The sequence below is a fragment of the Geotrypetes seraphini genome, chromosome 1 (genome assembly GCF_902459505.1).
Source record: "Geotrypetes seraphini chromosome 1, aGeoSer1.1, whole genome shotgun sequence".
In the NCBI taxonomy this organism is placed as follows: domain Eukaryota; kingdom Metazoa; phylum Chordata; class Amphibia; order Gymnophiona; family Dermophiidae; genus Geotrypetes; species Geotrypetes seraphini.
Genome location: NC_047084.1, coordinates 503,408,403 through 503,431,457, shown reverse-complemented (window position 1 = coordinate 503,431,457; position 23,055 = coordinate 503,408,403). Strand labels below are relative to the sequence as shown.

At 41.7% G+C, this 23,055-nt stretch overlaps 1 protein-coding gene across 3 annotated transcripts in view; it reads left to right on the top strand.

The window, feature by feature from the left end:
* Positions 1–23,055, top strand: part of NAA35 (N-alpha-acetyltransferase 35, NatC auxiliary subunit) — a 356,679-nt gene that overhangs the window by 279,812 nt on the left and 53,812 nt on the right. For all 3 annotated transcript variants that reach the window (XM_033927824.1, XM_033927815.1, XM_033927834.1), the window contains exons 18-19: positions 4,969–5,105; positions 16,354–16,421. In XM_033927824.1, coding sequence (XP_033783715.1) covers positions 4,969–5,105; positions 16,354–16,421 — 205 coding nt within the window. The remainder of the gene's footprint in view (positions 1–4,968; positions 5,106–16,353; positions 16,422–23,055) is intronic.

Sequence of the window (23,055 nt, the reverse complement as noted above, 5' to 3'; positions counted from 1 at the left end):
GCCCCCTGATGTTTTGACCCCTTAATTCTTTTTGCGTCCCCCCTCCTCCTCATCCAGGCACCCGCATATCACTTCTAATGAGGACTTGTTGTCTGAGGAGAGTTTTAACTAATGCATGAGGACCTGGACCCTTGGGAACACCTTCAGGATTCTCTGAAGGGATGGCCGCTGGTACCGGAACTTGTTTTTTTTCTGTCTACCAGCGAAAAGGTGTGCCTTTTTCAGAGGGACAAGCTCTCCAATCTGATTCAGCAGATCTCCTCGGTGTTACACTTTGAAGAGGTGCCACCTGCGACCCCGAATGTGGAGGACCCTCTTCTTTGGGGGATTTCCTCTGCTTCCCTCTCTTGTCCAATATATCCATTTTTTATTTCTGGATTTTATCCTGGCACAGTGGACTTCGCTGGAGGTGTCTTTTCGATTTGCGCGCTCCTTGGCTTGTTTGTATTCCGTCCCAGTGGGAGCTAGGGCTACCTTAAAGTCGCCAATGATGGACGCGGTGGTCTCAGCTATTGCTACGCAGCATATTGTGCCCGTCGAGGGCAGTTCTGTCATAACAGACTCTGAGGAGCGTAAGTTGGAGACCATTCTTAAACAGAATTTTGATGCCTGCCATGGGGGTCCAGGTAGCTATTTGCAGGACTGGTGACTCGGGCTGTGTTTCTGTGGGCCGAGCGGGTCCTTGACAGTGAGTCTGATGGTCAGAAGGTGGCGAAGATTAAGATGGCTACCTCTTTCCTCTCAGATGCCCTCTATGACTTCTTGCGGTTGTCTCTCAAATCCATAACTGCGCGTCAGACCTTCTGGCTTTGGGCTTGGTCGACGGATGCGGTGTCCATCTCTAAACTCTCTAAATTTTCTTTTTCGGAGGCCCTTGTTGTTTGTCAGAGGTTTTGGACTAGTTAGTTCAAACTCTGATGGACTCTAAAGTGCCCTGCCTGCCTGAACACAGTGCTTGCTAGGCTCTTCAAGGTGGCACTGCTCAGGGGAGTCTGCGAGATTTCCACAGGTACCGCCCTGAGTGTGGGACTGCTCACTACCTGACCTCTGATTTTGCCAGGGGTCGTTTCTTTCTGCGAATGCAGCCCTGTCAGGCCCTATGGGAGGCTGAGAATCCCTCCGTCAGTTCCCCCGTTGTCCATCCTCCCCAATGACTGTGCCCGCGCACCCTCTGGTTCTGGTGGGTGCTCGGCTGGAGGTGATTCGGGACGGTTCTGCTCTTTAGTTTGCCCATTCCTTGCCAGATCATTTTCTAGCTTCTTGTCATGCACCGTGGAAAAAGCAGGTTTTTCGACAGATCCTTAAAAGATTGCTAGATCTCAGAGGTGTGGTTCCAGTGCCCCCTCCAGAGTCGGGCACCGGCAGGTACTTGATTTACTTTGTGGTGCCCAAGAAAGAGGAGACTTTTCAACCCATCTTAGTTTTGAAGGGGGTCAACAGGACTCTTACAGTTCCGTCTTTTCACATGGAGACTCTGCAATCGGTGATTCTGGCGGTACAGCTGGGGGAGTATCTAACCTTTCTCGACCTGATACTTGCACATTCCAATCCAGAACTCACATCAGCGCTTCCTTCGTTTTGCGATCTAGGGCCAGCACTTTCAGTTCTGTGCGTTCCCTTTTGGTCTGGCCACGGCTCCCCGGACATTCACCAAGGTTATGGTGGTCGTTGTGGCAGCCTTGCAGACAAAGGGCATTCTGGTGCATCCTTACCGGGACAACTGGTTCATTTGCAAAATCCTTCCATGAGAGCACCCGGGTCACGGCTCAGGTGGTGGAGTTCCTGCAGTCGCTGGGATGAGTTGTCAACCTTGCCAAGAGCTGGTTGGTCCCCTCGCAGCGCCTGGAGTATCTTGGGGTGGTGTGCGACACCTCCTTGTGGGAGGTCTTCCTCCCAGAGGCCCAGGTAAGCAAATTACTCTCTCAAATTTGCCTGCTTATAGCATCCCAGGGTCCTCAGGTGCAGGTTTTCCTCTAAGTCTTGGGGTCAGTGGCGGCTTCCCTCGATGTGATGAGATGGGCTTGGGTCCATATGCATCCTCTTCAGTATGCCCTTCTTCAAAGGTGGTCGCCCCAGACCCTCAGTCTAGATCACCCTGTTCCTCTGAGGAGCTTGGCTCACTCCAGTCTTCGTTGGTGGTTCCAGACCTCCCATCTTGTTCAAGGGACAAGTCTGGATAGGCCACAGTGGACGGTGCTTCTCACGGATGCCAGTCTTCTCAGTTGGGGAGCTCAGTGTCTAGGTCACTCAGCTCAGGGCACCTGGTCCACAGAGGAAGCGTCCTGATTGATCAGGGTTCTGGAAACCTGAGCTATCCAGCTGGTGCTGTTAGTCTTCCATTCCTTCTTGTCAGGCAAATTGGTCCGGGTTCTGTCAGACATTGCCACGGCGATGGCCTATATCACTTGTCAGGAGGGCTACTCATGTGGAGGACATATGTAAAGCTGCCACTTGGTCTTCGGTTCATACGTTCACCTCCCACTACTGTCTGGACACTTTGTCCAGAAGCGACGGCCGGTTTGGCCAGTCGGTGTTACGTAACCTGTTTTCCTAGATTGCCATCCTCCCACCTGCCCTTTTTTTTGGGTTGGCTTGGAGGTCACCCACATGTGAGAATATCATGCCTGCTTGTCCTGGGATAAAGCACAGTTACTTACCGTAACAGGTGTTATCCAGGGACAGCAGGCATATATTCTCACAATCCGCCCATCTCCCCGGGGATGGCTTCTTTGCTTGATATGGAACTGAGGACCACGAGGTGGGGATGCGCCCTCTAGTGGGCAGGAAGGCTAGCACATGCGTGGTGCAGTGTGCAAACTTGAAACTTCAATCAAGTTTGCTTGAAAAGCTGTCCGCGCGGGGGCTCCGTAGATGACGTCACCCACATGTGAGAATATATGCCTGCTGTCCCTGGATAACACCTGTTACGGTAAGTAACTGTGCTATGTCTTCCAAGTATCCAATAGAATTCTGTTATCTTTATATCGTCTAGGCATTTTTATACTAATTAGATGTTCTAAATGTAATGGGAACAGGAGCCGCCATTCTAGATATAGCCAATCCGGTACATTCTCCATGAGATCTGGGAGGATCCAATACATACCCTGTCTTAGAATATAGGCTTGATGGTACCTATAAAAATTTGGAAAATTTACCCCTCCCTCCACAATTGGTCTTTGTAAAGATACTAAAGCAATTCTGGGTCTTTTCCCAAACCAAACAAATTTTGTAAGAACATTGTTTAACTTTTTATAGAATGACCCCTGAAAAAATATTGGTATCATACTCATTTGATAACAAACCACAGGCAATATCATCATTTTAATTGTTTGAACTCTTCCCCACCAAGAAAGATGTAAAGGATTCCATTGCTCACACATTTCTGTTATTTTTTTTAATAAAAGCTTTTCATTTTCTTTGACTGTCTTCAATTGTATATTTTGATAATAATTCCTAAATATTTTAAACCTTCCTCTTTCCAAATAAATGAATATGAATCAAATAATCCTTTGGTACAATGAACATTAATTGGAAGAATTTCCGATTTACTCCAATTAATTTTATATCCAGAAAATTTTCCAAATTTCTCTAGAAGATTAAGTAAACTTGGAACAGTATTCCCCGGTTCTCTTAAATATAATAATATATCATCTGCATATGCAGAAAGTTTAAATTCCCAGTAAGAGAATTAATCAAACTAAGGAGATAAAGAGAATGTTCATTTTTTCTGACTAATAAAAATTATTTCAAACAAAAAATAAACATAGAAGATCTCATTATAATTGTCCCTTACTGTTCCCCTCTGTGAAAGGTAGAAAAAGGTTGAAGATTTTTCAGAAACTTATTGCTTACTTGGCTTCCAAAATTGGGGGTGAATTTAAAGATTTTTTATTAGGTTGTCATTCTTATTTAGTATTTAGAAAAAATTTAAAAACAGTGTTATTTAAGAAATATATATTCTTAATTGATTTTTACTAATTCTTTTTAATTGATTATAACTAATTTTCTTTTGTAATTCCCAAGTTATTGTCTTAGTCAAATGAATTGATAAGGGGGACCACAAACTAGGTACTCTATATCGTGTGAGTGATTAAAGGAGATATGGGAAAACATACAAAATCACTGCTGTGTTCAGATATTACTTTTAGAAATCATATCAACTTATAATGAAATGTGCTCAGAGACATGGAGGCAAAAACAAGGGGCGAACCCCAAGAATGTCGCCTCACCACCCAATCATTGCATACTCAATATATTTCAGTTGATATCAAAAAGTATTCAATATGCTGTGTATCCACAGTCTATCACGTTCTCATAAAGTTAGAAGTTCCAAAATAACAAACTTATCTTAAATTGCAGGTTCCGACGTGGCCCGTTTCGATTTTGCGTCAGGGAACCAAATCCTTGATTCAAAACATTATATCAAAGGTAGTGTTGTATCAAAAGTTCCAGATCATTTAAAGATGTAACGAACAGGTTCCTTCCTCCATCAGTTAAAGATGTAACCAAAGATGTAACCGAAGATGTAATGTTATATCAAAGGTGGTTTTGTCTTAAAAAGTTCCAAATCATTTAAAGATTAAAACTGGTGGAGGAAGGAAACCTATTGGTTACATCTTTAAATGATCTGGAACTTTTGATAATATCTGAACACAGCAGTGATTTTGTATGTTTTCCCATATCAACTGAAATATATTGAATATGCGATGATTGGATGGCGAGGCAACATTCTTGGGGTTCGCCCCTTGTTTTTGCCTCCATGTCTCTGAGCACATGTTTCATTATAAGTTGATATAATTTCTAAAAGTAACATCTGAATACAGCAGAGTGATTTTGTATCAGATTTGACAAGTTATTATCGTGACTGCTTACACATGTAAATTGCTTAGAACTTTATGGTAAAATCGGTAGATAAATACTTTATTATTGCTACTCTATATTAACACGTGTATTCTGTAATCTATTTAGGTATCTTTCTGAGTTTCTTTATGCCTGGCTAATGTCGACATTGAGTCGTGCTGACAGCTCTCAAATAGCAGAAGAGAGAATAATGGAAGAGCAGCAAAAAGGCCGTAGCAGTAAGAAAACAAAGAAGAAGAAAAAAGGTACTTTGAGTTGTCTAATGTCTTCAGACGTACTGTGAATGTACAGTTGTAACCCGTTCTGGGCTCCTTGGGAGGATGGGCTAGAAAACCAATAAACAAATAGTATCTCCAAATTAGTTCCTCCCCTTCTCCTCATACTAAGATGGCAATAAACTTGTGTGCCAGGATAAGTTGGAGATTATCTCCGTCTCTGATTCATTGTTAATGACTATCTCAGCACTAGTATTGTTTTAAAGAGAGCTTCCTCCTGGAGTGTAAGGTGTGATATGTGCAGACAACATACCAGCATATGTTTTGAAAACCTTTTAATCAGGCCATTGTGCACATTCCAACCTGGATATTCCAATGCAGTTGGGACAGTTTCTGTATTCTACCATATTTTGGGGGCCGATTGCTGTTTTTTCATAATTGAGGTTCTTTCAGCACACTTATCACAGAACAGTTGCTTGGTACTGACAGTTCTGTTAGTGCTGTTTTGTTCTTGTACTTTCTCCTTTATCAAATGGCTAGTTTTCTTGGGGCAGTTTCTCTGTTTCTTTAGTGTTGCGCATATTGTAACAATAATAAACCTCACTCCTTAAGCCCATGGTATGTGTAGTATGATCTCAGTCTCTCAGACGTACTTCTAATTCTTCCCATAGTACTTCCATTGTGCCAGAGAGTTTTTCTTCTTTAGTTACTATTTGTGTTCTCTCTATGTATTTGAAGGTGATCCTTAGCTAGGTAGTTCCCAGATATTTGGCTCTATTTCATCTACTTATCATCCAAGTGAATGTCCTTGTTTTCCATCTAGACCAGTCCAAACCAATGAGTTATATTCCCTGACCAGCAAATGGAGGTAATGAAGAAACAGACAAATTCCAGTGACATCACTGGTATAATAGCAGGTGCATCCTGGAGCTAGTAATTCTTTCTTTACCTTCAGCAAATGGTACAGTGCAGTTTTGTTTTTGGTCATGCCATCTCCTAGAGAACTGAGCTATAACTGGTGTCTTGATGGTAAAGTCCTGAGGACCATGTCTATCTCCAGGGGTTGGTCTGTGGGTCATTCTCAGGTTGAGCTTGGGGGTACTTTGAGCCCCCCCCTTCAGTTCAGAGCCTCACCTGTGGGCTGCTGGTACAGGCCCTCAGGGTCTTATGCAGATGGGAAGTCAATGTGTTGATTAGACATTGTTGGCTTGCAATAGCATGGGGAATCTTAGTTAGTACTGAATAGTAATGCATCTATAATAATTTCCACAAGCTTACGTTTGTACCAGTTCATGTTTCCATGGCATTACTGGATGTCATCTTTTCGCATTGGTAATTGGAGGATAGGTCATACTTTTTTTTTTTTTTTTGTATTGCTGGTCCAGAACTTGAGAATTGGTTACCATCCTCTTTGTTAGCAGTGAGAAGTTTGGAGACTTTAACAAGAATTTGGAAACCTTTATATTTCAACAGGCTTTTGGCAATAAAGATGACATGCTTTATTTTAAATAATGATGTGTAACAGATTTTAAAAGTTGTGCAATTATGTTTAATTTTATATTTTGATTCATTGATTTGTTTATTTATTTACCACTTACATCCTAAGTGGTTTACATTGATCAAATACTCTGAGAGATTTTCCCTATCTGTTCTGGCAGGCTCACAATGACCGTAAAGGTCATCTCTGACGCAACCGGAAGTTGCATCAGAGACGACCTTTCTGGCAGCCATATGCAACATCAACGCTCTGACTACTGTAAGAAGGCAGTTTAGACATCGCTGGCCACGAAGGTAAAGGGCAAGGAGGTTTGTCGGACCGGGCCTGTTGTCTGGGAGTGCGGGGGGGGAGGCACGGGTGCATGGCGGAAGCGGCTAAGAGGTGTTCTCGCAGCGGGGGGTGTGTGAAAGCACCACGAAGGTAAGGGGCAGAGAGGGAGAAAGTGAGGAAAGGTGGGGTGGAGAGGAACAGACGCTGAAGGGAAATAGGTAAAACAGAGTGGAGAGAAGGACGCTGAAAGGACATGGGGAAGACAGAGTGGGGAGAAGGATGTTGAAGAGAAATGGGGAACAGAGAGTGGGGAGAAGATGCTGAAGGGAAATGGGGAGAAGACGCTGAAGGGAAATGGGGAACAGAGAGTGGGGAGAAGACGCTGAAGGGAAATGGGGAAGAGAGATTGGGAGAAGACGCTGAAGGGAAATGGTGAACAGAGAGTGGGGAGAAGACGCTGGCAGGGAAGAAGACAGAGGTGCCAGACTAAGGGGGGAGCGGAGGGAAAAAGATGGGTGCCAGACCAATTTGGAAGAGGGGAGAAAGGGAGAGGTACAGTAACAGAGCAAATGGAAGACGCAGAGAGAAGAAAGATAGTGGATGGAAGGAACTGAATGCAAACATGAGGAAAGCAGAAACCAGGTAACAAAGATAGGAAAAAAATTCTATTTCTTTTCTTTTTTTTTTTTTTTTTTTTTGCTTCAGGATAAAGTAGTATATTAGTTGTGTTGATAAAAATTTATAAACATTAGAGGTTTCAAGTTTATTAGTTTTTAATATCCCGATCATAAAACAAATATCTGACCGGTTAACAATAAAATTTAAAATAGAATAGAAAGAACTAGTTGATGGTGTATTAGAAAAGTTAGAGAAAACGTATAAAACATGTACTGACAAACCTGACCGTGAGGAAGAATAGGGAGGAAGGGAAAAGTTACATAATATTAGAAGAAATGTGATAGAGGGAAGGGATAGAACATGAGGGATAAGGGTGCATGGTATAAAAGATATGCGCTGAAGTAAAGGTTAGTTTTGGGAAAAAAGATAAGTAAACAAAGTATAGATTAAGATTTGTCGAAAGCATCTTGAAATAAGAAAGTTTTAAGATTAGTCTGGTAGAAACCCGTTTACAAAGTATGTATTCTTTCCAATTAATATTTCCAAATTAATAAAGTCTTTTTGCTTATTTTTAAATGGGTTTCTACCAGAGCCTTTAATTCAGTAGCATAATTAAATGAAATATCTATTTCTGAAGTTTATAGGGACGGGTGGGGACGGAGGGATTTCCTCACGGGGATGGGCGGGGACGGAGGGGATTCCTCGCGGGGACGGGTGGGGACGGAGGGATTCCTCGCGGGGACGGGTGGGAGCCCTCACGGGAACGGGTGGGACTTTGGCGGGGATGGGTGGGATTTCTGTCCCCGCGCAACTCTCTACTAGGAGGGAGTATTTTGAGGAGTTTGACTCAGACATATTGTACTGTTCAGATGATAAACTCCCAAACTTGCCAGCAGAAGAATTTTATAGCATTCCTTCTGATCTTTCTCCTCCACCAGAATGCATAGCTTTTATTGGCTTTGTAAGGCAAATAGACCAAACTCTGGCCATTAAAATGGAGACAGAGGAAGAACCTCGATCTGAACATTTTGAGCTTCTTGACTGAATTACCTCCAAATACCCTATATAAGAACTTGGAGACCCTACTGTCAGTCCAGTGAGTTCCTAAAAAAATTGACACAATATATAGAATACAGAAGTGTCCAGGGTTTGAGAGAACACAACTTCAACATCATTCCCTAGTTGTGGAATCTGCTTTAAAGCATTCATGCAGTTCAAGGTCGTATACTTCTGCTCAGCCATGAAGGAAATCCAACACATTAGATTCCTTTGGTAAATGTATTTTTCAATCTATGCTAACAAATAGATTACCATCTCTATTCCTCTATTTATTTAAAATCTTTACTTAAACAACCTCCAGCTTTTGAAGAATTCTTTCCTCAGGACGAGCTTAAGGAATCTCAACAATTATCTAAGAACTTGTTCACTATGAGAAAGTATCTTGCTAGAGGCATATTCAATATATTTTATGTTTCTTCTCATACATCTGCAGTGGCAATAGCAATGCACTATATGTGTTAGCTCAAAGTCTCTGATCTTGAAACCTCAGTGCAGGAGCACCTTTCTGATGTTCCTTGTAAAGTTCAGTTAGGAGATAAGATTGAAGAGGTGGCTGATCAAATTAAAAAACACACAGAGACAATATCAACTTTGTTTAAACCTCTGGCCTCTATATCTTTCTCATCTTATAGTTTGTCATCTTATTAAGGTACTTTGCTATAATACTAAATGTTGCTACAGTCAGCCCCCTTCATCATCATCTAGGCCTGCTTATCAGTTCTCTTGTGCAAAGCAATAAAAGACTAAGAAGGCACTAGCTCAGACTTTGTCTAAGCAGCAGTCATCTTTTTGACTCATTTCTAGAGAGCATTGCCACCATCCCCCTGACTCTGTTTCTCAGTCTTTTTATTTGAGGAAGACTACTCTCTTTTTTTTTCACTAAAGTTGGACACTTATCACAGCAGACCAGTGAGACCTCTCTGAAAGCTGTTCCCTACATTGGATCCACAAACCTCCAAACCACCTACTAAAAGAGTCTCTCAATTCCTTCCAGAAGAGCCCCCCTCCATCAAGAACTCTCATATGATTACCAGATCTACTCAGAAACTCAAATTGTTCTTTTTTACGTCAAAAGGCATCATCTACATTGGCAAATTAGGGAGGTCTCTACTTTTCAAAATTACTGAGTTTTGGAATAATCTTCCTCCTCAACTGCACGATTTGGGCTCTTTCCAACCATTTCAAAAACATCTGAAAACTTGGCTAGTTTCAAAGTTGTAAATTCCGCTTCTCCCCTTAATATGCCAAAATCATATTATATTTGTTCTCTTTGCTAATTTTTGTAAACCGTGCTGAGCTCTATTGCTTATAGAGAAGATGTGGTATATAGCCTAGGTTTAGTTTAGCCCTTTTCCAGCAGAATGTAATAGAGCCTGTTCCTCTGCAGGGGTTCTGTTCAAAGTATTTCCTATTACCAAAAAAACACCGGAGACCTCTGAGGCTTAAACAAATATTTGATGAAGGAAAAATTTTAAATAGTCTCTGTGAGAACCCTCTTATCCCTACTAGAAAAAGACAATTGGCTTTGCTCTTTAGATCTAAGAGAGACTTATATGTTCACATTTCAATCCTACCTGTGCATAGGAAGTACCTCCGCTTCCGTATAGGATCTCACCTTTTCCAGTACAGTACAAGGTCTTGCCTTTCGGCCTGGCCTCCGCTCTTCATATCTTCACAAAGTGCCTACTGGTGATGGAGGCAGCTCTTTACTCAGAGAGATTTTATGTATTCATCTACTTAGTCAACTGGTTGATCAAGGCCTCATCATCATAGAAAACTCAGATTGCCATCAGCTCAACGCTTCATCTCCTCAGACTTCTAGGGTTTGCCACCAGTTACCAAAAGTCACATCTACAGCCATCTCAAACCATACAATTCATAGGTACACTCTTTTTTTTTTTTAATTTATCATTTTCATATTTACATTTCAAGTATAAACTTGTACAGATAGCAATATATGATCAAGTCAATAAACAAAATAAATCAATACATACAAAAGAAAATTCCCCTCATTATCACTCTAGTCCTCAATATATGAGATCCAAATTGTAGATAACGGAATATTCAAACAAAAAAAATATACAATAACTAAGGATAACATGACTGGTCAGGCTGACATCTCATTAAATTAATCACCTCTTATAAATTCTATTTAGGGCTTGAAATAATAGCTTTGTCCTTCTCCAATCGCGACAGTGAAAGAAAAGTAGTCAATTGGAAAGGTTCAAAGAAGACATACTTTTGAGAAGAATAATGAACCACACATTTACATAGGTAACGTAGGAAAAAAGTCACCCCTAACGCAATAACCCCAGGTTTTAATAAAAGAAATTCCTTTCAGCGCCTTTGGGTATCCCTTGCTAAATCTGGAAACATTTCTACTTTTAAACCTAGAAATTCTTTCTGCATATGTTTAAAGAAATTTCTCAAAAGCCAATTTTTATCTAAGGCCATAGCCATCGTCAATAGTCATGTAGCAGGTGTAACTAATTCTGTATCAGAAAGTTCAAGTAAAGCAATTAAATTCATATCAGGAGCAATTACTTGCTGCTGAGTTTGTAATTTTCCCGGTAGGTAATACACTTGAGATATAGGAGGTAGTAATTCCTCTGAAATTTCCAATACTTCGAGAAAATATCTCTTCAACAATTCCCTTGGGGTGTACACAGCACTCCTTGGGAAATTAATCAACCTAATGTTATTTGCTCGTGATGAGTTTTCTAGCGACTCTAATTTTCTTCGCAAATTTATATTATCCTTTTTAAGAGAATTAATTTCTTGATTGGTACTCATTAAAGAAGTCTTGAAATCTAACATTTCTGTTTGCAAGTTCTTTATGTCTGTCCCTTGAACTTTCATTTTATCTTCCAAATGCTGAAAACGGGGATTAATTAATGTAGGCAGAGTAGCCACAAGGTCCCAAATAGATTCTAATGTTACCTCCTGGGGTTTCTGAACCGGTGGCAAGCAAAGTGTAGGCAAAGGAACCCCTCCATTTTCCTGCTTTCCTTCCATGTTGTTTCCTTGGATCTTCTCGCTCCCATGCTGGATCTCGACTTTGGAGCCCAATTCTGGAGTACCCACCGAAGATAGAGTATCCAGCTCAGCTCTGCCTTCTATGGTCTTTCCAGCCTCCTGGACTTGCAGAAGCTGATTCCTGGTACTCTCTTGAACACCATTCAAGGTTGAGCTTATGGTCTCCATACTCAGGAAGTATGGTCTCGCCATGAACAAACACTACACATCAATCTCTTTGAGTTAAGGGCAATATGGAATTCTCTCAAGACATTCCTCCTACTTCAATAAGTAGGCTCATTCATAGAGACAGTCAAGTTGCTATGTTCTATCTGAACAAACAAAAGAGAATTGGATCTCACATCATTTGTATGGAAACGATCAATATTTGAACTTGGCGGCTGCTCTTAAATACTACTCAGAGTGGTTTACTTAGTGAGGAAACAGAATATTCTGGAAGATAAATTGAACAGATAACTTCAACCTCACGAATGATCTCTCAACATGTCTGTCTTGCATTAGATCTTCTTGACATCCCTTTACAGTTCAAGTCATGAAAGACTTATTTCACACAAAGCCACCTCTAGCCTCTGCATGTTGCTTGAGATCTCAGTGTGGTTCTTTCTATTCTCATGAATCCTCCCTTTGAACTGCTTGCATCTTGTTCTTTGAAACTTCTCACTTGGAAGGTCGTTTTCTTTATTGCCCTCATATCTACACACCATGTAAGTGAACTTCAAGCTCTTGTTTTGGATCCTCTCTATGTAAGATTCTATCATGACAGACACATCCAAAATTTCTCCCTAAAGTTGTTTTGGAATTCCATAATATCTATTTCTTTCCTAAGCCACATTCCCTTTCTGGAGATGCAGCACTGCATACCTTAGACTGCAAGCGTGTTCTAACATACTAACTGGACTGGACTAAACCTCATAGAAAATCCTCCCATCTCTTTGTAGCTTTTGATCCTAAAAGGCTTAGGAGTTCCTGTTTCCAAGAGAGCTATATTCACTTGGCTAGTTCCTTTGCTGAGGCTGGGCTGACGCTCCAAACCCATATGACAGCACACAGTGTTCATGCTGTATCTACCTCTGTAGCTCATTTTCGTTCTGCATCTATTGAGGATATCTGCAAAGTGGCTACTTGATCTTCAATCCATACCTTTACCTTTCATTATTGTGTGGAACACAACTCCAGATGAGATGGTAGGTTTCGACAAGTAATTCTGCAAAATCTTTTCTCTACCTGAATGCCAACTTTCCCTCAAGCCCTGTTGGGTTTCACCAGGCTTATGTTTATTTAACATTAAGGGTTTGATTCTGTATAGGACACCTAGTCTCAGCAGCCGCCTAAGTGGCTTTTAAGAATCACACATGAGAGTCCTATACAGAATCGTGTCTGCCTAACAGACAGACACCTAACCCCACCTAATCACCCCAATTCTCTAACCGGCATCCCCCCAACATCCCCAATAGGAGGGATGCCCACTCACTCCTGCCGGCACTCCCCCCCCAACATCCCCAGCAGGAGGGATGCCCACTCCCTCCTGCTGGCACCCCCCACCCCAGGTACTTTTAACAGGAAGGCTGCCCAGAGGGATGCTTACTTCTTCCGGCCGGCAAGCCAGCCTCTTCAGAATGGTGGGCCTTCCCCTTTCTGGTGCATCCTGGGATGCACCAGGGAGAGGCCTAAGGTCCTGATTGGCCGTGGTGCCTAAGGCCCCTCCCATAGGAGGGGATTTAGGCACCTCAGCCAACCAGAGTCTTAGACCTCCTTCTTAGTGCATTCTGGGGTTCATTGGAAATGGCCTAAGACTCTTGATTGGCCAGCTACCTGAAACTCCCATGGGAGGAGTCTTAGGGATCTGGCCAACCAGACTCTTAGTCCACTCCGAGTGCATGGGAGGTGTCGGCAAGAGGTAGTGTGCATACCTCCTGCCGGGGATGTTGGGGGGGATTGTTTAAGTTTCAAGTTTATTAGATACTTGATATACTGTCTATCACAAATATCTAAACGGTTTTCAATAAAATTAGTAATAATAAAGGGGGGATAGACAGACTAAATGAGATTAACACGAAACCAGAAGGAAAAGGAGGAATGAGAAACAAAACTACATCAAGATAATAAAATAAAAAGTAAGGGAAAAAGGAAATCACAATAGGGTGGGAATTGCTTCAAGGAAAAAGTTTGTCAACCTCGGCTGGAACGTACAATATAAGTGCAAATGTTTTGAGTTTAGATTTGAATGTCTCCAGAGAAGATTCTATTCAAATGTCGAGGGGCATAGCATTCTAAAGAGAAGGGGCTATGACCTAAAAGATTGTCTTAAGGGTGGTGTGATAGACAGTTTCATAGATGGAGGGGATTACTAGTAGATTTTGATTTAGATCTCAGCAACCTCGAAGAGGTTTAAGGGGTAAGAAGTTTATCTATAAATGCTGGTGTGTTTACTAGTCTAGATATTGAAGAATTAGCTTTAGTTTGTAAAAGCATGTCTGAATGACTGCACTTATCTGTTTGTGGAAAGTAAGTTTAGGGATTTGCAGCAGGATGAATTGGGCATCCTTCCTGCCAGGGATATTGGGGGATTGCCGGCAGGAGGGAGTGGGCACCCTCCTGCCAGGGATGTTGTGTGTGGGGGGTGCCTGAAGGAGGGAGTAATCATCCCTCTTGCCGGGGATTGTTTCACAGTTTTCGGCAGAAGGGATTGAGCATCCCTCCTGCCCGTGGATTGTTTCACGGTTTCCAGCAGGAGGGATTGGGCATCCTTCCTTCGGGGGACAGTGTGTGGGAGGGTTCGGGGGTAGCGGTGGGAGGGAGTGGGAATCCCTCCTGCCAGCCAACTTGTGTTGGGGCTCGGGGTTCCCTGCCACAGCAGGGAGATTTACTTGCCGTGATCAGTTTAGCGTCCACATCTAATTGAAATGTAGGCCAGCATTTTAATGACCTACATTTCAGGCGCCTATTGTGGCCTTAGGGAGATGCTTAGTGCTGCTTAAGCTCCCCTAAAGCCACTTCCAGGCAAAAGTACGCCCAGCCTTGGGTGAGCTTAAGCATCCCTATGCGTCTCCCTCAATTGCGGCAGACGCCTACAGTGTAGTCAGTCTGCCTCAGGTTGTTGTATGTTTGTTGTGGTTTTTTTTTAGAACACATGCGTCCTGATTGGCTGGTTAGACAGCGGTAGGACGCTTACCGCCACCTACAGTTGGGATGCCGTTTATAGAATATAGCTTTAAGTGTCTTCCAGAGACATGATCTTGGCAGCTTTGGAGTCCCATATGAGAATATTTGCCTGCTTGTCCTTGGAGAAAGCAAAGATACTTACCTGAAGCAGGTGTTCTCAGAGGACAACAGGCATGAATTCTCACAACCAGCCCACCTCTTCTAATTGGCTTCTTAGCTTTTTGTACTAAACTGTTGGTCCTGCATGCTGACGTTGGGCGGGAAGGCATCTGCACATGTACGGTGCAGGCACTGTCTAAAGATTTAAAGTGACAGTGCACTTGGCAATGTCTGTACTGGGTTCTGTAGATGATGTCACCCACATATGAGAATTTATGCCTGTTGTCCTCGGAGAACACCTGCTACAGGTAAGTATCTTTGCTTTTTCCATTGACAGCAGTCCAAAGATTCTCACACATCCTCTCACCTCCCCCGAGAGTTGTATTCTGCAAGCTATAACATAAGACTGAGGGACTGCTGCTCGCATGTTGAACTGGAAGGCATGCGCGATACTGTAAGCTAGAAGTTTCTGCATAAATTTAGCTAGTTAACACTATGTTGGGATTCATCTGATCTCACCCCAGATGTGAGAAATATTTAGTCTGCTGTCCTCTGAGAACACCTGCTACAAGTAAATAACTTTGCTCTTTTTTGTGCCAGTCACATGCTAAGTGTTGCTGTTTTATATTTTATGCATTCAATAGCACCTACCTTTAAGCTCCTTAATGTAAAATTATCTTGCTGTGAGCCGCATTAATTCCATGTAGAAAATTGTGGGATACAAGAAGTTGTACTGTATTGTATTGTAGAATTGCTCTTAAAGTGCCCAGATTATCACACTAAATTTAAAGTTTGTGCAGTAATTTCTGGGGATGTCCTAGCATTTATTGTGTAGTTACAGCAGAGAAAAAACTTTTAGTTCATAGTAAGTGCATTGATAGTGGTGTATATCTTTACTGTCAGCATCAATTTTAAGTTACTGTGTGCTAATTGTAAAGGGAAGTCCATGCCCATTCTCTACCCAAAACCTACCCTTCCCCTTATTATTATTATATTTTTAAATCTACAGCGATAGGGGGGGTGCCCAACTTAAAACCTCTCAGCACAGTAATTCAATCTACTATAAAGTGAGCAGCAATTCCATGTTGCCAGTGCACATTTTGACAACCCCGTTTACCCATTCCCTCTTTCTCTGAGGCACTCATCAAACACCACCAAACAAGCTATTGAGCTTTCATTTACCTTACATATTCAGTAACTGGTTTGGAACTCCCGCTGCATCTGTCAGAACTAAATACCCTCGCCATTCCTCCCATTTCATGATATGCATTTAGTGTGCAAGTTAGCACATGGTAACTTTGCCCCACTCTCAGTCTTAGGGCCTTCAGATATTTTTTGTAGTTATTAACTATGTATGTAATTTGGGTGAGACTCTGTATGTAATTTGGGTGAGACTGTATGTAATTTGGGTGAGACTATGTATGTAATTTGGGTAGGATTCTTTTAATCCCACAGTCTGTTATAAATTTTGTAGTTGATTGATAGATGCAATTTTCTAAGTGCTAGATATTAACAAATTCTGAAATATGTTTGCAGTTCGACCTCTGAGCAAAGAAATCACATTGAGCCAGGCTTATCAGAACATGTGTGCTGGGATGTACAAGGTAATTGCTGGAAGAACTGAGTGTATATCAGTGCTTACAAACATTTTTAGCCTGCAACCCAGAAAATATTCCTGCAACCCCAGCCTTCCTTCCATGCCTCATGCAGCATTGACTTCTAGTGTCAGTTTGACATTGCCATTGCAGGCCCTTGCTTCCCATTGAGTCTACACAGACTGATGACACCACTCTATTTTTGCTGCTCTAGTCATGACTGCTGCAACCCTCAGTTTGAGACCTGTTAGAATATATAGTTTCTGAAGATAAGTAGGTTATTACACACAACTGGATTCCATGACTGCTTCCATGTCAAATGGGCAGAATCTTCCAGAGCATGTTCATAGTACTACTCACATGTAATAGTTCATGCCGCAGTAGCCTTCCAGATCATCTTATACTGTCATGCATATCAAATTTATTTTTTTTCTATGGATCCACAGTATTTGTTATGAAGAATGTTTGTTTTGTGGCTCTTCTTGCAAATCTCCATCTTAGTTGCTTCATTTGGTTGGTTTTTTTTAGGGGGTACTTGACTAAGATTTATTATTTTTCTCAATGTATACTCCCCTGCTAGCCCCACTTTTTCTTTAAAGCAGGGTTGTACCAGCAGACCATCTGAACAAGCTTGTTTCATCTCTGCAAATACTTTCTTCATGTGCTGAAAATTTCTTTATTTAATAGTTGCATTGGCAATTTTCTTCAGTGTCAGAGAAGCAGACTAGGAACTTCTTTGTTTGCATCTGGGATGAAAACTGATGTTAGTTACTGATCATCGTGACTAATAAAGCCTGTTTCCTTCTCTTTATTTTTTTAAATCACTATGTTAGGGATATGTGTTTGTTGGTATGCATTTGGTTCTTTAACAACTTGGGTGTGCAAAATTGATCTAGTGAGTGATAACCTATGAATTAACTAATGTGCAGTAGATTGCAAACTAAAGAGTTATTAATATTAATAAAACTTTTCAAAACACATCATATATGAGAGCCACCCAAAGATTGAGAAAAGGTTTTCGCCTATGTGCACTCCTATATTCTGCTCACAGGCATTTCTCTACTGGCAATCTTTGTGTAATTGTTTAGTTTTCTTTCACCTTGTCTAATGTCTGTTATTTCAGATAGGTTTTCACTATGGACTGAATATGAATATTTGGTGCTCAAACAAGTAGAATGTCTTGTCCTTTTTTTTTTCGTCAGTTCAATTTATATTATTTTACTTGGACCTTATTTCTGCTCAGTTGTGTGAGCTCCCACTGAAACTCATTAACAGCTTCAATAACTGCTTTTATTGAACATACAAGATGTCCTTGAGGTTGATGAGTAAGAGAAGTATACGCTGCTGCTGGATGTAAAATCCACTTGATGTTGGCTCTATGTTAGAATTATTACATTATATTACATTACAGATTTCTTTTCCACCTATACCTTGCAGTTCAAGGCGGATTACAATAGATTTGACTGGACATTTTCCAGTGAAGATACAATGTTTTTTTAAATTATAACAGCGGCGAGATAGCTGGGTAGATTCCGAGGGGAACTTACGAGTTGGATAATAAATTGACATTGCAGGACTGTGTGATATAGACAGATAGATTACAGTTAGAGTAGGTAGGGTTACAAAACATTTCAGGGATCTGTTTATTTAGTAGGTGTTTTGGGGAGGATTTTATTAGGGGAGAATTATCTGGAGGTAAGATGAAGGGGGGTTAAGATGTTTGGATGAATTTTTTGAAGAGCAGGGTTTTGATTTCTTTTCGAAATGTTTTGAAGTCGTCCGTTGTCGTCAGTAGGTTGGAGATGATATGGTTGAGTTTTGCTGCTTGTGTTGCCAGAAGGTTGTCAAACATTTTCTTGCGCTGTGTGCCTTTGAGTGGGGGGAAGGCAAAAGGGTTCGGGGTTCTTCTGTGTCTTGAGATGAAGATCTGGTTTAAGCGGTTATTTAGGTAGGAGGGGGGAAGAGCCGTTTAACGCTTTGAATAATAGGCAGTAGAATTTGAATTGAATTCGTGCTTGTATGGGTAGCCAGTGAGAGTTTAAAAAGGCACTTGTAATGTGATCATGTTTTCTCAGGGAGTATATCAGTCTGAGGGCGGTGTTTTGTATGGTCTGAAGTTGTTTTATCATAAGGTACAAGGTAGATAGAGGGAGTTGCAATAGTCCAGCAAACCTAAGACTAGGGATTGGACAATTAGTCTGAATTGTGCTGGGTTGAAAAAATTTCTGATTTTACGTAGATTTCTCATGGTTAGAAACGCTTTCTGGGTTGTCTTGTTGATTTGGGACTGCATTGTGCAACATCTGTCTATCGTTACTCCTAGGATTTTAAGTTCGGGTTGTATCGGGTATTTGGTATTTTAGATTTTCAGTTCTGTGATGGTAGGAGTTTGGGCCTTTTCTAGCAAAAAGAATTTTGTTTTTTCTGAGTTTAGTTTCAGTTTGTGGTTCATCATCCATTTTTCTACTTTATCTAGGGTTGTTTCCAGCTTTGCTGTGGTGGTGGTTACTGATGGGTCGAAGGGGAGGAGTATGGTGATGTCGTCTGCGTAGCTGAAGTCTGTGACATTAAGGTTGTCTAAAGTGGCTCCTAGGGAGGAAATAAAGAGGTTGAAGAGCGTAGGTGAGAGAGGTGATCCTTGTGGACTAGAAATGCTCTCCCTATCAAAAGTAGCACAGATTCTGTGATTGATGAAGAGTTACCATTGGTTAGAGGAGTGAATATTATTGATTTTTCTACTTAAGCAGTCAAAAATGGTTTCTGTTACCTTTTTAAGTAAAGATGGATTGTTCAGGCTAGATAAATTGATTACATCCCCCCGCCAACGGATGGAGATAGAGAAAAAAGGTTCAGAGCTGACTTCACTTGCCTTGTAGGAGACAGATACTGCTTTCTTCTCTTCAGTATATTTCTGTCGCCAACATGTGGGCTACTGCAACAAGATTGCTTGGCCATAGGGCACTGGCCTCTGAGTTATCTTCACTGGAGCAGATCACCAACTGGGCTTCCAGGGTGTCAGTTTGCAGGGCGATCTCCATGTTGGAACAGGATTCCTGATTCCCCAGTAGTGGTCAGCAGGCTGATTTGTCCAGTTGAGCAGCTACTAGTAAGTGTTTACAGGACTTTGATTCAGCAGGCACCTAGAGTATTTTTAGACGGATTCCCTTAGTTTAGCAGGAATTGGTAAGTGTGCTCTTAAGGTTCTAGCCTCCAATCAAGCTCCTTCCAGGATTCACTGTTCAGCTAGTTCTGGTAGAGCAGCTATTGATAAGTGTGCTCCCAGGGTTCTAACTTTCAGTTAAGCAGGTTCCCAAAATTTGGCTGTCAGTTTGGTAAGTGTGCTTATAGGTCTCTTACCTTTAGCTGAGAAACGATTCAACCTTCAGCTGCCCCTTGTAGAGCAGGTACTGGTAAGTATGCTTTCAGGGCTCCAGCCTCCAATTAGCTAAGCTGTCATGGTTATAGCTTCATCTTGTGGTGGTGCAGGTGTTGGTAAATATGTTATTGAGACTCCAGTTTTCAGTAGAGCAGGCCCTCAGCATTCAACTTCATCTTTGACTCCCTCTAGTAGAGCAGGGAATTTAAGTTCGCTTACAAGGGTTTGACTTTCAGCCTTTGATGGACTCTGATTGAGCAGGGCAGGATTAGGAGAGGGGTAATATCTTAATTCCATCACCTTCCTCATCTCCCTCTGCTGCTCTCTGTCTTTGTCTGCAAGAGGCCTTTTCACTGGGAAGCCAGTCTTGTTAATTATTTGGTGGAAAGTGAAAAAAATCAAAGCCTAGTGGAAAGATTGCACCAGCAATTTTGTAAGTTGCAGATTATTCATAGAGAGATAGCTGTAACTTCTTGAACTGGAGAACCCTCAATGTTTCCTCTTGGGCACATTTGCACCCCCCCCCCCCCCCCTTCCATCCTAAGTAATCTTTGCCAAACCATGATAGAATTGCTCTGGTCAGAAGGGCTTCTCTCATGAGGGATCCGTGGGGAAGTGGAGGAGACGATATAGTCTATTAATAAAAACCTTTTCATGAGAGTAAGAGAGCCTTCCACCTCTAAAAGGGACAGATTTATTTATTTTAAAAAATGTATGGTCTTTATTATCTAAAAATTCCAAAACTGGTAGCAACTTAACATAGACAATTAAAATTATTCACACCTAAACAAAACACATGAATCACATAAATAAAAATACTGTAAATTCACTTAACAGACACTAAAATTTTCATGGCAGTTTAAAATCACCCTTGCTTAAAAGAAACATGCTTGACCAATCTATTCATTATGGGGCTCTTTTACTAAGCTGTAGCAAATAGTGTCCTCAGTGTGGGGAAAAAACCCCGCACAAAGGCACATTACTTAAGGTCATCTTTGCCACAGCCATAAAATGGTTGATTTCTCAATTTTTTGTATTAATAGCCATGTGCTAATGTTGCCATTAGCTTAGAACATTATAATAAATACCAGGGCTGTGGAGTCGGAGTCGGAGGAAATTTCGGGTACCTGGAGTCGGAGTCAGAAGTACAAAAAACTGAGCAGTCGGAGTCGGAACATTTATCTACCGACTCCATTTTTGAACTTGGCATACCAATCACGAGGGATTCTTTCAGCTATAGCACCCACTATATACACAGCACAAATGTTGCGAGCAGCTTCTGCGGCCTTAGAACCTTGATTAAAAGCAAAAAGAAGGTGGTGTCGAAAAAGCTCATTTCTCTCAACTTGACATTCCATTTTAACGATCTGAAAATTAATCAGTGCTGTGGAGTCGGAGGAAATTTCGGGTACCTGGAGTCGGAGTCTGAAGTACAAAAAATGAGGAGTCGCAACATTTATCTACCGACTCCACAGCCCTGATAAATACTGTATAAGTACTTACAGCTGCCCGTTTTGTAGACAGTAAGGGCTCACATGGTGTTTCTGTGCTAACCAGTTAACATGTGGTAATGTAGTTGTAATTAAAAATAGAAAAAAATTTTAGCACATGGATTAGCTTGTGCTAAATTAATACCACAGGAGGCTTGAGTGCATCTCACAGTATGTTTTATTTATTTATTGAGATTTATTAACTATCTTTATGAAGAGATTCACCTAAGGTGGTGTACAGCAAATATAATTAAACATAAAACATATAGGGAAGGTGGGGTTGGGAAAGATAATAATTGCTAATTGTTTTATTATTAATAAATGGGTGGGTGGGAAGGGATTCTTTTATATTTATATATTTTAAGGATTATAAGTAAAATTGTCAAGTGATTTGCTAAAAAATTTTCTGATTGATTATTATACACTTGTAAGATTTGAAAAGATTTACAAAAAAAAAAAAACTTGCAATGTTGTTAACAGCAAAGCAGTAGTATAAAAAGACTAAATATAAATACTACAAATGAGTTAGAGTTAAAATTAGTAAATTGAAACTTAATAATAGGATTACCATGAAACAGTTTTAAAAATATACTTATTAACAGCACTGAAATTCAAATAAGAGAGATATAATACATACTTTTATTTTTCAAGATGGCATCTGATTAAGATGCTTACACTGCTTCCTTCATTCTGTTTTGGTTGTTTGGTCTTATTTTGTTCCATCATGCTTTATTTCATTTTGTTATTTTAATTCTTGCTTGTACCTAATTTTGTGTTTTTTACTTGATTTTTATTTGAACTTTCATTACCTGCACCCAGCCATTATAGTCAGTTTAATAGCCATTCCACTGCCTACCTTGCCTTTAATTCTCCTCTGCTTGGTGCTGCAGGGAGATTGCTGCTGGAGGCATGACCAGTGGAGGTGTGGTTGATTGATTGATATGCCGGTTGTATCCTCAGCTGTGGTGGTGTCTACTTTCTCATCTGGGAGGAGCTGGAGGTGTTCCTGGATACGTTGAGGGAGGCTGCTGGTGACACGGTGGTACTGTCTTGATGTTGGCGGTGCCTCAGCCGGCTCATTTTCTGCCGGAGCCCTGAAAAGGATTGGATCAACTGTGCCTGCTTGATCATTGGCTGCTGATGAGTTTGCTGCTCTACTCCTTCTGATCAAACCGCTGTCCTGCTCTGCACTTAATTCGGCCGGATTCTCGAGTCTGCAGCAGCAGTTGGGATATCCAGTTAAAAGTTGCCCTTGGAGGTCACGTGATGCTTCGGACCTAGGCAGACGCGTGTCTAGGAGCTCTCTAACCCACGGCCTTCAAAAGCCTGCTTTACTCCCGAGCTACGCTTCATTGCAGCGCTCCTGCCTGCTTGGAGATCTCCGCGGGGGGGGGTGTGCACGTGGGGAGCCGCCCGACAGCGCGTCTCGGCCCGGCATGCCAGTTAAATCGGCGAAAACGCCGAAGCATAAATCTGCTGCTCCTGTGCCCAAAATGGCGGCGGCGCCGACTCCCGCTTCTGCCCCAGCACAATGGGGCGAATGGGCCCTGGAAATCTCCCGAATGGTCACTGCAGCCCAGGAAAATAGGCTCCACAAGTTACAGTCAGCTATGGACTGTATAAATGAGAGATTTGAGACGCAAGCTGGCCATATCGCAGCGGTGGAGCAGAGGGTGTCCGACCGTGAGGACGCAGCGCTACAGGATCGCGTGAGTGTGGTTGCTCTGCAAGCTCAGGTGGCAGCACTGACGGGCCGGTTGGATGACCAGGAGAACCG